Raw genomic sequence first — 14,640 nt, forward strand, 5'->3', positions numbered from 1 at the left:
AGCTATGATTCAAACCCACTGTTCATTTCAACATTCCATTTCTAATTTTACTACTCCTTAAGTATCTGCAAGTGCCACCCATTTCTTGGTAATTCCCAAATGCTACACAGTACATATTTTTACTGTTTTCTAAAATACAGTAATACCTCCCATGCTGCTTTACATTTAATTCTCCTTCTCGATGAAACAATTTTTCCTCTGTTAAGAGTGGTAAATACCTTCAGAGGTCTGGCTTTAGCAAATATTCAGCTTAGACAATTGTTCACAGATGGGTTTAAAAGACAGACACACAGAGATTTTTTAAGTAATCCCTACACCCAACGTGGATCTCGAACTCATGAACCCAAGATCAAGACTTGCACGTTCGACTGACTGAGCTGGCCAGGCGTCTATATATATATATTTTTTTTTTTTTTATTTTGACAGAGAGAGATCACAAGTAGGCAGAGAGGCAGGCAGAGAGAGAGAGAGGAGGAAGCAGGTTCCCTGCTGAGCAGAGAGCCCGATACAGGACTCAATCCCAGGACCCTGAGATCATGACCTGAGCCGAAGGCAGCGGCTTACCCCACTGAGCCACCCAGGCGCCCAACGTCCCTATATTTTTTTTTTTAAAGATTTTATTTATTCATTTGACAGACAGAGATCACAAGTAGACAGAGAGGCAGGCAGAGAGAGAGAAAGAGAGAGAGGAAGAAGCAGGCTCCCTGCTGAGCAAAGAGCCTGATGCGGGCCTCAATCCCAGGACCCCAGGATCATGACCCGGGCTGAAGGCAGAGGCTTTAACCCACTGAGCCACCCAGGCACCCCCCCAACGTCCCTATATTTTTGATAGATTATTTTAGCCCTTATTATAAATGACATCTAAAATAATATAGGAACTATATTATTTCAAAAAAATTCTGAAATGAAAGTATAGAAATAGGTAATTTTAAAAAACTGATAAAGAAATCTGTAATTCCTATAAAAGTCCATTAGTATGGAAATACTTTATAACTCAAATTACATATCTTGTAAAAGAAAGGAGGAGAGGAAAGGGGATATTACTCATGAATATTGGGTCAATAATCAAAGAGGAAAACTCATCTTTTTAAAAAAATTTTTTTTAAGATTTTATTTATTTGACAGAGAGAGAGAGAGAGATCACAAGTAGGCGGGGGGGGGGGGGGGGGGGGGGGCCGGGGAGGCAGAGTCCCTGCTGAGCAAAGAGCCTGATATGGGACTCGTTCCCAGGACCATGAGATCATGACCTGAGCCGAAGGCAGAGGCCCAACCCACTGAGCCACCCAGGCGACTGGAAAACTCATCTTAAACTATACTCATTCCTACTGTTAGAGAAAATAACCTGGACGGGTGCCTGGGTGGCTCAGTCAGTTAAATGTCCAACTCTTGGTTTCAGCTCAGGCCATGACCTCAGGGTCTCCTGAGATCGAGTCCCCACTTAGGCTCCATCCATAGCAGGGAGTCCTCTTCAAGAGTCTCTCCCTCTGTTCCTCCTCCTGCTCACGCACACTCTCTCTCTTTCTCAAATAAATAAATAAATCTTTAAAAGAAAATAATAACCTGGGTACAAGTGCTCCTCAGGTTATAAAAAAATTGCCTACTTTAAGTCAGGAATACCTCCTGAAGCAAGCCTGATGTGCCTATACAATATAAAAGGGGGTGGGGGTACCTGGCTGGTTCAGTCGGAAGAGCATGCAACTCTAGATCTCTAGGCTGTGAGTTCAAGCCCCATGGTGGGTGTAGAGATTACTTAAATAAATAAAGCACAAAAGGGGGAAAGTTATAAAATGGGAATCAAGTCATTCTCCTACTTAAATGAAAAGAAATGTAGGTCATCTTACTTTGTGTGGCCCATATTTAAGATTTTTAAAGTCAGTTCAATTATTCTGCAATTCAAAAACAGTAAAAACAAATTCCTATGTTAAGGGAAAAAACATGCAATCCAAGAATATTTGCACAGCCTGATGTCCACCAACAGGGAAAGAGTTGGGCAAATTACAGTACTCAACTCAACTGACCATAATGTAACCAGTAAAATGTTTGATATGCTGTTAAGTACGGGGACAAACAGGATGTAAATTCTATAGATTTTTTTTTTCATTCTAAATAATATAAAATAGTTAGAGGGCAAAGACTGGAAGACAACATGTTTAATGATACCGGTTTCATCATGGTGCTGGGACTAGCGTGACCTTTTCTTCTTTATAAAAATTTTTTAATGCTATTATATCTGTGGTCATTGTTTTTTTGGTTTTTTAAATGAGTGAAAGTTTCTGTATAATCATTAAAGAGTCACAGTATGGTTACCTAGATCAGTGATGTTCAACAGAAATATAAAACAAGCAACACAAGTCATTTTAAATATTCCAGTAGTCACACTGACAAGGTAAAAAGAAACAGATGAAATTAATTTAACATAACTTAACTGAATACATCCAAAATATTATCACTTGAACATGGAGTCAATATAAAAAAAACTACTAATGAAATATTTTATTCTTTTTTTTGTTTGTTTGTATATGCTTCGAAATCTCAATTCACACAAGCTACATTTCAAGTGCTCCGTAGCCATATGTAGCTATCAACTATCAAACTGGATAGTACAGGGCTAGCTGGTTTGGATCCCTCACGCCTCAAAATATCATGGTATTAATAAGAAGTTAAATTATATAAACATTCTCTCTGAATTGAATTGCCCACAATAACTGGGCAACCCTCTGCTTGTAGGGACAAGTAGTAATTTTACGTCTGCAGTGGGTTCTAAGAGGCCAAAAGAAAAGAACTTGTCGTCAAATTACCTTGTGTAGTTCTCTTTGTATCCAGAAATATCATCATTGGGAGATCGCAGTCTTCGTTGAGATGGTGCCTCCAGATGCCAATAGTTGATGCGGTTTAGGAACATTTTTGCCAACTCAACAATTGTTTGCCTTTCTTTGGATGGCAGGTGACTAAATTTGTACTGTACAAAGTTATTCACACCCTGAAAAGGAGGGAAGGCAATTTATTCATACAGCTATGCAATCATACTAATTCTGAACACCCACACAGTCAGTGCCATTGGTGGCTATTAGCTAGAGAACAGACATTTCTCTATTCACAAAAATCTCTTCCTTTTCCTTATTAGAAAACAGAAATGCCCAGAGGGAATCATGCCACAGATCACAGTGGATGAAAAGTGACAAGACAGAGAAGCTGTGGGTTGCTATTCTATGCCCGCTGCAATCCTCAAGCATTAAAGAGAAAATCAGAATCACAGACTGAAAAGGTCAAAACCTATTAAACAATAAAACAGGATTATTTTGCAGAATAATTCTTGCTGCACTATCCATATAGGACATCATGTATATGTCCTATATGTCCATCATGTATATGAAGTTCTTGGATACACATTACACTTTTACATTACCAAAATTTTAATCAGAAAGCTGCTAGCATGTCTTCCACTGAACTAAAGCATGACAATTTAAACTGTTTACTATCATTCTTTTGGTTTCAGCAAGATTACCAAGAAAAAAGAAATCTTATTCAAAATCATGAGCTTTTAAAAGAATTTGCAGATTAATTCAACGTTTCTGTAGAACACTTCCAACTAATCTAATTTCAAATCAATTCTTACTGAATAGAGTTTGGAGACAAAAGTAAAATTTCTTCTACTGAAAACTGACTGATAAAAATACATTTATTTGTATTTGTAGAGACCCCGATGTCCTATCTTCTGTAATCATTTTCATCAAGAAATTCAGTCAAGAGTATCTGAGATTTCTTTAGCCAAGAATGGCAAGCTAAAAAGTGACTCTGAGGAAAGATACAACACTTCGCAGAAAACGTCTATACATGTCAACAGATTCCCCCAGTAAACCGGTTTCTTTCCAGGAATCATAATGTAACAGGAAGTCAATTTCTGGCTGAAAAACCTCATTTCTTTTTTGTGTTTTTTTGCTTGACTTACAATGTTTTTGACAATGTTCCTAAATTCCCTCACCTCAATAGGCTTTTTCAGACAGTCCCAAACAAAAGGACCAAGACTTAATTTTAAAACATCAACACCAAGAAAAAGCACATTCCATGTGTTCCTACGACCTACATGTTCTGCTTAATTCTTCTCTTCCCCAAACTCAGTGAATTCTGAATATACAGCAACTGTAAAAGACAACAGCTAGCTCATTTATTAAATTAAGTATCCACTCCTGATGCAAAGGGTCCAAGACAACTTCTACACACTCAGTGAGCATCTCTAAGCTGGCTCTAGAGGACGGAAGAAAGACACAGGGAGAGATGGAAGAGTCGGTCTGTTCAGCCTTAGAGCAATAAAAATAAGGGTGTCCCCCCACTAAAATGTTACCTGTTCAATACTAGGTTTTTCAAATGGGGGTTTCTTCTCCAAAGAGCCTTCGACCACAGGTTTTCCTCTTTGTAAAATAGACTTTCTCAAGAGCTGCAAAAAAAAAGTCATTAAGAAAAAAAAATTCAATGTCTCTCTCTCTCTCTCTCTCACACACACACAAACATACACACAACACAGCCTCTGAAGGGAAGTCACCATATTCTAATTATCTTATCTACATGTAAATAAATCCTTAAGTCAATACAAATGGGTGACTACCAGGTAACCCAAATTTGCCTTCATACCCCCGACCAGAGTTATGAGAAACGGAACCCCTTCCATGTTCTGCACAGCCTAGAGCTCCGCCAGTAGCACCAGGCTCTCTATCCTAGTCCCTTTCCCTTCTCCCCACCATTTCCTGATTCCCACTGACCCAGAGGCCCGGTATGCACACACACTCTGCCCAGGCCCAGCTAGGCGCCTGCAGGCTGTGCTCATGCTCTGGAGGGTTGGTTGGTCGGTTTTTTAGATGTTTTTATTTATTTAAAGAGAGAACACATGGGAGGAGGGACAGAGAAAGGGAAACCTTCTTCAGCAGGCTCCACACCCATGCAGGGCTTGATCTCAAGACCCTGAGATCATGACCAGAGCGGAAACCAAGAGTCAGACACAATCAACTGCACGACCCAGGCTCCCTGAAGAAGGCTCATATTTAAACCCCAGGAAGGCAGGGAGCCATTCTGTGCAAGTGAGACCAGGGGGGAGGGCTGTTTGTACCAGCTGTGCATCCTATGCCCCGGCCTTTCGGGAAGGAATTCTGCAGGAATTCTCAACTGGCAACTTTCACTGCTGCAGTCTCTTTTCATTTCCTCTCCATGCACAGAATACAAGCCAAGTGTTCTGGCATCTCAATGCCCACAAAACAAAACACTGCTCTTAATCCTTGCCACTGGAATTTGAAGCTCTCAAAGAACATATATCCGAGAGGAAAAAAAAAAAAAAACAACACCACAAGAGTCACTAATCAAGACCTACTTTGAAAATAAACTTGATACTGAAATCCTTTACCTTCAACCTTTGCTTAAAAATTCTGTGACCTTTACATGCGGGCCAGGTATGGCATGACCATGCGTTTATTTAAGTTATATCTTTCTCTCCTTTCTCCACTTACTGCCTTTTCAACAGAAACAAGACGTGGCAATCATGCTCCCAGGAGTTAACAGAAATGGACAAAGTTTCAAGGCCCCCATGTGTCCCCCTGAGACATGTCTTACAAGGGCCTCAATTCCTTCTGGGGCACCATATGCATAATTAGTGTGAGGCATCTGTTGATCCTTTCAATGTATTGTGCCCATTTTCATAAAAAATAAACATGCAGTAATGATAAGTCACTAATATGTTTCTAAGGATATGGATAGATCATCAAATTCAAATACAGATCATTCTGCCTGCCTACTTTCTTTGCCCAGTTAAAATAAGACCATTTGAAAACTTGGTCCACTGGGGGTTTCAATTTGGAGATAAACTAATGGGTTGGGGAGAAGCTGAATGTCGGTTTCTTCATCTACAAAAGGATGGAGCTGGACTAAGTGGCCACAGAAAAGAAATTTAATACCAGCGGCAAGCATTTGCACCCTTAGGTTCCCCAGACACTCTTTATGTTGTATCTTATTTAATACCCCTAACAACCTTCAGATGTAGGTGCTATCACTGTATTTTACTGATAAGGAAACTGCAGGAGAATGTCTCGCCCAAAGTCACCTTTCACACGTGATGGAGCCAAGAATGAAACCCAGAAAGTCGAGCTCTGATGCCACAGTTACAGGGTTGAGGAAAACACTGAGTTTAGGAAGCAGCTTTTCATTGGGTTTATTTTCAACATCTAAGCCTGAAGTTTTTTAAATGTTACTAAAGGAATAATACATTTAATTCTAATTTAATTACTGAGACATAAGAGACACAGGAACTGCCTTTCAAAAGCTAAGGAATGCAGGATTTATTACTTATTGACCCAAAGAATGACTGGGGGGGGGGCATGACATGGGGGAGAATGCTGAATATTTTAGATTTTGTTCCCATGAGTAAATACATTTGTGCTGTTAAAAATGAGGGAGGTGGGAAGAGAGGAGAGAGAGAGAAAAACGGACTTCAAAGCAGAGCAGTGCTGCCTGGCCTATTTGGTTAGTTATAACCAAAATCCTGAGGAGGCCGGCAGGATGGAAACCTTGACACCACCTTCATTTCCAGCAGGGCTATGGGGCTGCCAGGCCACTCAATTCCAAGAAAAATAATCACTGCAGTCATGCAGACGTTGTTTTTCTTCAACTAACATCTTTTTCCAAAGAAGCTCTAAACAGCATGAACCTGCCAGGGTTCAATCTGGATGACTCAGGACTCATAGCCATGTCAACAACTTGTCACCTGGAGTAGACCAGTGCCTGCTAATGGCGGTGAGGAACTCAGTGGTGCATTCTCTCCCCCCAACCCCCTTTCTCTTCCCTCCAACCTCCCATTTATCTTTGTAAAACCAGTATCCTCACACATGACCCCAAAGTTTAAAAATACAATTCTCACTTCCACACCTGTCTCCTATCTATCCCCAAATTCCCATAAGTAACACCACCCCCAAAAAACAATGGAAAAAAAAAAAAAACACAAAAGTTAATAAATGGGGAGAAGGGAAAATTATGTAGCAAGTAAATTCAGATCTTAAAAAAAAAAAGCTACAGGAATTGAGCACAAAAATTGCACTGAGATTCCTAGCAGTTAAAGCAAAAGATGAACTCAATGAAAAAATTTTCTATCCTTGTCATGTAAAATGAAGCACGGTGCTCACTAAAGAGGCAAACCCTTCCTGGCTATAAGCTCTGAGTGGAGCATTTTGTTTTGTTTTGTTTTCTTAAAGAACCTTTTAACTATAACACAATACAACATAATCAACAGTGCCCTCAAAAGCAAGGTTTCTGTTTTTTAATTATTTCTTCTGTCTGCTCCCTTTAAGAATGTATTTTTGGCCCCTGAAGTTCATCTTTCTGCTCCCACCACCCACTTCTCTCCTACCCCTGTCCATCCTGACTGCAGTCAGAAGATGGGGAGGCATATGTCTGCAGAAAGGGGATGGATGTGACCCAAGGGGAGCTCAGACAGAGCAGGAAGCAGCAGCTATGGGGAGTGGGGAAGTGGGAGCAGTAACTGGTGACCAGTGACTGGGGTCAACAAGACACAGGACAGTAAGGAGATGCCCAAATTTGGAAATTCCTGCTTCCTCTCCGTGAAGCATGGGAGTCAAGGCCCTGGGGCCACCCTCCAACCATATCTCCTCCCACCCTCCTCTTGGTCACCGGGCTCTACCACACCGGCCTCCTTGCTCTTCCCACATCACACCATCACCAGATGACATTGCTTCTGCTGCCTGGAAAGCTCTTCCCCCAGCCCTTTTCAGCAACAGCTCCTGTCCCCAGAGCTCAGGTTCCTGCTCATCTGTGGTCTCCTCAGAGAGGCCTTCCTTAACTACCCTTCCTCATGATTGTGTCCCCCCCCACCACCACCATCCCTGCCATTCTGATTCCACTTACCCTACTTTGTTTCTCTTCACAGCACTTATCACCACCTGCAAATATATTATTTACTGGTTGATTGTCTGCCTCTTCTACTGAAAAGTCAACTCCTTGAGGGCAAGGACTTTGCCCACTGATCTATCCCTCATGCCTACATGAGTGCCATGCACGGAGGACAGGGCAGGTATGCCAAACACATACTCGGATGGACGAACGGATGAGTGGATGGAAAGAAATCTACACGCATAAGCAAATCAAGATATTCAAGTCTGCATACAAATACGAAGGCTCTCAAGAAGAGTGATGAATCCAACAGGTGGTGGGTCATTTTAGAGAATCCCTCATGAAGAATCGCATGCTTCCACAAACCCTGAGGGCAAACGTATCATGAGCTGAGGGCCTTCCCACCCACGACCTGGTGTGCAGAAACTGAGCACATCTGAACAATGAGAGAAAGAAAAAACGCCTTTTTAAAGTGGTAAAAAAAACCTCACCTTAAATAGATAGAAATAAACTTGTTTGGTATCTGCATCTTCTTCCTTGTGGACACAGGTAAAGAGATATTCCACATCCAACACTATTCCCAGGAGTCTGTTCATTTCTTCCTCGGACACATTTTCCAGGTGGGAAACATGAGCAGCTGAAGACAAAGACCAAAGGAACATGTGTGACATGTGAGTTGGAAACTGCAAACGTTCTCAATTTTAAAACAGAAAAGGACTCTCTCAAAACCTTCCAGGACATCCATCCGTCAAATGGCATTGTCAACAGAGGGAATTTCTGAACCTCTGTACATCTAGGTCTTCTCACAAAGTCAACTTACCATTAAAAGACTGTCACCTTGCTAAGCCTCAGCTTCCCCCTTCAAGACCAAAAATGGGCCAGCAGCTAATGTATTCCAGTAATGTACAGTTTAAGATCCAGACCTTGTTGGCACCACGTGGTGGTCCTCATAGTGTTAAGCTCTTTTTTTTAATGGAAGTATGGTCAACACACAACATTACATGAATTTCCAGCACACAACACGGTGATTCAACCAGTCTACATTCTGCTGTGCTCACCACCGACGCGGCTGTCGTCACCACACACTGTTCTCACAGTATCACTGGCTCTACTCATTGGGTTATCCTTTTTATCCCCCACGCCCCACCCCGTGACTTATGTCTTCAGTAACTAGAAGCCTATACTTCCCCTTATCCCCTTCACCCATTTTGCCCATCCACCCAACCCTCCCCTCTGGCAACCATCAGTTTGTTCTCTGTATTTATGGGTCTGTTTTTGCCTTTTTTTAAAAAAAAATTTTATTTATTTATTTGACAGAGACACAGTGAGAGAGGGAACACAAGCAGGGGGAATGGGAGAGGGAGAAGCAGGCTCCCTGCAGAACAGGGAACCCAATGAGGAACTCGATCCCAGGACCCTGGGGATGACCTGAGTCAAAGGCAAACGCTTAACGACTGAGGTGCCCCTGTTTTGACAGAGTTAAGTTGCTATGTTTCCACATAAGAATATGGTTGGTCTCTACCATGCCCGTGAATAGCTCAGTGAGCCAAGAATATCCTATTAGTGTGAAGACTGAAATGATGGCCCTTTCCCTCAGCCTTTCTGAGATGCGATGAAACCTCACTGCCCTTGCAGCCATGTCCCAAGGTCTGTTTGAGCTTGAGATTCAGTGCCTTCTGTGATCAAGCCCCCAAACCCATTTTTCCTACCTTAGTTCTTATATATATATAGTAAGTGACCTAGCCATCAACGTTCTCTCCATGTCCTGTCCTCTCTTCTACCCAAACCTGGTCTATTTATCAAGGTTAGTGCACTGAATCCTCTAACAATCCCACAAGTAGGTATCAGCAATCCCATCTAACAAGTGAGGAAACTGAGGCTGTTTCATCTAATGTCACTCAGCCAACAAGATGGAGCCAGGGTCTGAAAGGGAGGGAACGTTTGACCCGAATCCCAAAGCACACTTTTTTTGATTAGGTGATTCACTTGAAGTCCTTTATCACTTGGAAAGGTTTTTTAGGTCAGCCACTCAATAACCAGCCCCTGGCCCAGGAACTCCTCGTTCAGGATCATGCCTCCCACCTCTGCACACCCAGCATTTATTACTATGCTTGTCACATAACGGGCTCCCGCACTCTGAGGAGAAACCACTTGGGTAGAGCCCTTGGTGTGTTGACTTAGAAATACTTACATACAGAAGGGTTTGAGATCCTTTTTAAAGGCTAAACTATGGAGGAGAGCGGAGCGCTTTCCCCTGCCTTCTTAAAAGGAGATATAACTAAAGAATACTAAGGAATACCTGTGAAGTATCAGGCAGGGGTCAGTGTACTCCAGAAACCACCGTGCTCCTGTCATTAAGCGACGAAGCTCAGGGCAAACAGGGAGCTCAGTCGGTTTAGTGTCAGGCTCTTGATGTTGGCTCAGGGCATGATTCTGGGGTCCTGCGATTGAGCCCCGCATCAGGCTCCACACTCAGTGGGGGGTCTACTTGTCCTCACTCTCTCCCTCTCTCTCTGCCCCTCCCTCCAGCTCAGGCACACAAACTTTATCTCTCTCTCCCTCTCTCTCTCAAATAAATAATCTTGAAAAAAAATAAGCAGCCCTAAAGCTCAATCAGGAGACTGGGACAGAGAATGCTGCTGGTGCCCTGCCTTCTTCTCCTTCCCTTACCACTTCAGGGCATACCTCCCAGCATCCAACTACCAGCAACTCCGTTTCTCTACCTAAGGGCTTTTCCTACCATTATAATCTGCTCTGCCACCTACCTGCCCCTTAAGAGCAGCCTTCAACCCAAAACTAAGACATTAGCCTACAAATAAAAACCCCAGGTGTGCCTGGGGACACAGTAAGTTAAGCCTCTGCCTTCAGCTCGGGTCATGGTCTCAGGGTCCTGGGATTGAGCCCCGCATCAGGCTCTCTGCTCATCAGGGAGCCTGCTTTTTCCTCTCTCTTTCTCTCTCTCTCTCTGCCTCCCTCTCTGCCTATTTGTGATCTCTGTCAAATAAATAAATAAAATCTTTAAAAACAAAAAACAAAAAAAACCCAGATCCCTCATTCCCCAGTTTGAATAACTGGCTCCTAAACCACCCCCCCAACAAAACTAAGTAGCAGCCGCCCAAGGTGGGAGCTGGCTCAATAATTCACCCTTTATTGGCCACTTTTTCTGCCTCATTTCACTTTTCTACTCCCTTAGCTTCATGCCAAATAAACTTATTTTTATTTTTATTTATTTATTTGATGGAGAAATCACAAATAGGCAGAGAGGCAGGCAGAGAGAGAGAGAGTTGGGGGGAGGCAGGCTCCCTGCTGAGCAGAGAGCCTGATGTGGGGCTCAATCCCAGGACCCTGGGATCATGACCTGAGCTGAAGGCAGAGGCTTTAACCCACTGAGCCACCCAGGTGCCTCCCCCCGACCAATAAACTTCTTATATTCAAATCCTTGTCTTGGAATCTGCTTTTGAGGGAGTACAAACTAAAACACCCAATCAAGGGTGCCTGGGTGGCTCAGGGGGTTAAGCCTCTGCCTTCGGCTCAGGTTATGATCTCAGGATCTGGTATCAAGCCCCCCCCACACTGGGCTCTCTGCTCAGCAGGGAGCATGCTTCCCTCTCTCTCTCTGCCTGCCTCTCAGCCTACTTGCTCTCTCTCTCTCTCTCTCTCTGTGTCAAATAAATAAATAAGAAATTTAAAAAATAATAAAAAAATAAAATACCCGATCAAAACCATTTTCAGAGTCAAGAGGATTAAGGATACTTAATTAGGATACTTAATTTGGATACTAAGAGGTTGGGACTTGTAAATGTCCACAAGGAAGCCAGGTTAAAGAACTCAGAATCAGGGGGGGTAGAAGCCACCCCCTTTTCATTCCCTTCTTTGTGCATAAAAATGGAAAGGCAGAGTGATGGGCCCAAGGTCATGGGATATTGGTGATGGGCATCATATGCACATAACTATATACATTTTATTTAAAGATTTTATTTCTTTATTTGTGAAAGAGAGAGAGAGAGTGCACAAGTAGGCAGAGCAGCAGGCAGAGAGGGGGAGGAAGAAGCAGGCTCCCCACTGAGTAGGGAGCCCAACGTGGGGCTCCATTCCTGAACTCTGGGATCATGAACTGAGCTGAAGGCAGACACTTAACCAACTAAGCCACCAAGAGGCCCCTCTACATGCATTTTTAAATGATAAGAGGAAAGAAAGGAAATTTGGTGATCTGTCTGCCTTAGATATTGAGGAATAAATCTAGTACATACATCTAAATGTGAAAACACCAACACTATATTGTTACATTACCAAACAGAAATAGAGTAACTAACTAAAATGTCTCTCAGAACCTAAGTAACATATCATGGGAAAACTACAAATATATATACGTGTGTGCATGATAAAAAATAAAATGCAAATCTATTCCTTTCTATTTGGCTATCCAATATGTGACTTCAACATTTTCTAAAAGAGGCCCCAAATTAGACTTCCTTCTAGGTAGAGTGTTTGCAAGGGTCATCCTTTTTTTTTTCTTTCTTTTTTTTTTTTTTAAGTCTGCAAAATTTTCCTTGAGGTCAGTGTGAAGCCTTTGGGACATAAGCCTCATTCTGGAGACAACTAGGTCAAAATTTTTATGTCAGTTATTTACAGAAATAATTTTACTGAAGACTATTTTTGCCTTGTAATGTTTAATTGCTTTTCAGTGATAAGCCATGAAAGCAATCAGTTCACAATAGAACATCAATTCAGGGTGGCTGCGTGGCTCAGTCAGTTAAGTTTAAGAGTCTGCCTTTGGCTCAGATCCTGATCCCAGAGTCCTGCGTTCTGGTCCCTGCTCAGCAGGGAGCCAACTTCTCCCTCTCCCACTCCCCCTGCATGGGTTCCCTCTCTTGCTGCACCTCTGTCAAATAAATAAATAAAATCTTTAAAAAATATATATAACATCAATTCCTTCAGATTCACCCCAGTATGAAACAGTGTAACTAAGGTGCTAATGTAAGTGAGTCTAACTCATGGAAGTACAAGCCATGATGTATTTATTTATTTTTTAAACATTTTATTTATTTATTTGATAGACACACACTGAGAGAGGGAACACAAGCGGGGGGAGTGGGAGAGGAAGAAGCAGGCTTCCTGCTGATCAGGGAGCCTGATGCCGGGCTCAATCCCAGACCCTGGGATCATCACCCAAACCAAAGGCAGACACCCAACGACTGAGCCACCAAGGTGCCCCCATGATTTATTTTTTAAACCAGTAGTTCATTTTCTTTAAGTCACAAAAACACTTAACCCAAATGAATTCTTAATCAGAACTAGAAAGAGCTATTCTAGTTAAAACACAGGTGGAAATGCCTATTTTTCAGAAGGAGAAGTTGCGGGGGGGCACCCCCTCCTCTTGTGGTGGGGGGTGCTCCACGGTTTGGAAAGCATTGTGTGTAAACATCTTCCAGCATATTCTGAAAAGCAGACTAGATAAACATTAAAATGCCTAAGAAGTGTGACCTGAGGAAGTTCATTTCCTTCTGATTCTCTGTATAATAAAGTCTGTGATTTCTCCTCAAAGCTGTGTGTAAGCCAAAGCACAAAGAACTAAGGAGCTCCTGGAGACCGGGGGCAAACAGAACACCAAGTTTCCCAGAAGGAGGGAGGGAAAGGCGGAACTGGACAAATGGGGTTAACCTCTGCAGCACAAGAGTGTAGGTATCTCTTCCTCTGAGAATAAAAGAAAGCGTCTGAGGTACAAGGGGGTATACTGAGGCAGAAGAATACTACTGTATGAAAAGGGTTAAGCTTCCTTGAATAAATAATGGGATGGGGGAAGACAGATGAAAGTAGAGGGGTGGTTCATCCCCCTGAGAAGAGGGAGAGAACAAAACAAAAAACAAACAAGAACAAGCCAGGAGGTTTGGACAAGTTGCTAGGAAAGAGAAGCTTCCCTGGAACGAGAAAGCTAGACAAGGACAGTCACGTCTGCACTGTATAAATACTTCACTGTATGGACCTGCTGTGTGCTCACACTCTCCACCTATGGGCCCCTTCTGACCAAGACCCCTTTTCCAGTCTCTGTATCTAGCTGTCAGCTCTCTCTGGGATGAGCTCCTCTCATCACACCCACACCACCAACTACCTCACAACCTCCCCAGTTCAGCATCAGTGTGCCACCATCAAGGAAAACTTCACCCTCGGGTCAAAATCCTCATGGCCCTCCTCAAGATGGCAATTCCCTCTTGCCAGCCCTGCTTCTGAGAGGCAGCCTGTCATCCATTCCTTTGCTGTCCTTTACCTCCTGCACATTTCCAGTCACCAGATTCCAGGAAGCTTCCTCACTGTCTCCCAGAGTCACCATTCTTCCCTGTTCCTACCTTGCTGGTCACTGGGATCTCAAGCCCAGAGTACCGAAACCCCCAGACTGTGTTCTCTGAGCCCAGGGTACTCTTCCTAGAACACCATTTTCTACAAATGAGCCCATTTCCACCAAATCCAAACACGGAGTCTCTGGACCTGCTGACCAGAAACAGACAGGACTTCCTCAGGAGTCCAAAATCACCCCTAACCCATGCAAACACCCAGGAGCACCTCACTCTAACTACCAAGCTAAACTAGCTATTGTACCGGTAACTCATTTTTAACTAAAAAGGGTCACTCCTCACAGAAAGAAACCCTTCTTTTAATCTTTTCTAAAGAAGCCTTTTTGATGCTAATAGGTTACCTTCAATGATCTAAAACTTATTTTCCTAAAGAACAGGCCTCTCTCATGTAATTGGAGTGACTAAA

General features: G+C 42.8%; 1 protein-coding gene across 8 annotated transcripts in view; it reads right to left on the reverse strand.

Annotated features, from left to right (window-relative positions):
• Positions 1-14,640, reverse strand: part of KAT2B (lysine acetyltransferase 2B) — a 100,057-nt gene that overhangs the window by 43,693 nt on the left and 41,724 nt on the right. For all 8 annotated transcript variants that reach the window (XM_032331498.1, XM_032331541.1, XM_032331879.1 and 5 more), the window contains exons 3-5: positions 8,376-8,521; positions 4,343-4,435; positions 2,799-2,980 (exon numbers count right to left, since the gene is read on the reverse strand). In XM_032331498.1, coding sequence (XP_032187389.1) covers positions 2,799-2,980; positions 4,343-4,435; positions 8,376-8,521 — 421 coding nt within the window. The remainder of the gene's footprint in view (positions 1-2,798; positions 2,981-4,342; positions 4,436-8,375; positions 8,522-14,640) is intronic.

Source organism: Mustela erminea, chromosome 1, assembly GCF_009829155.1.
Source record: "Mustela erminea isolate mMusErm1 chromosome 1, mMusErm1.Pri, whole genome shotgun sequence".
In the NCBI taxonomy this organism is placed as follows: domain Eukaryota; kingdom Metazoa; phylum Chordata; class Mammalia; order Carnivora; family Mustelidae; genus Mustela; species Mustela erminea.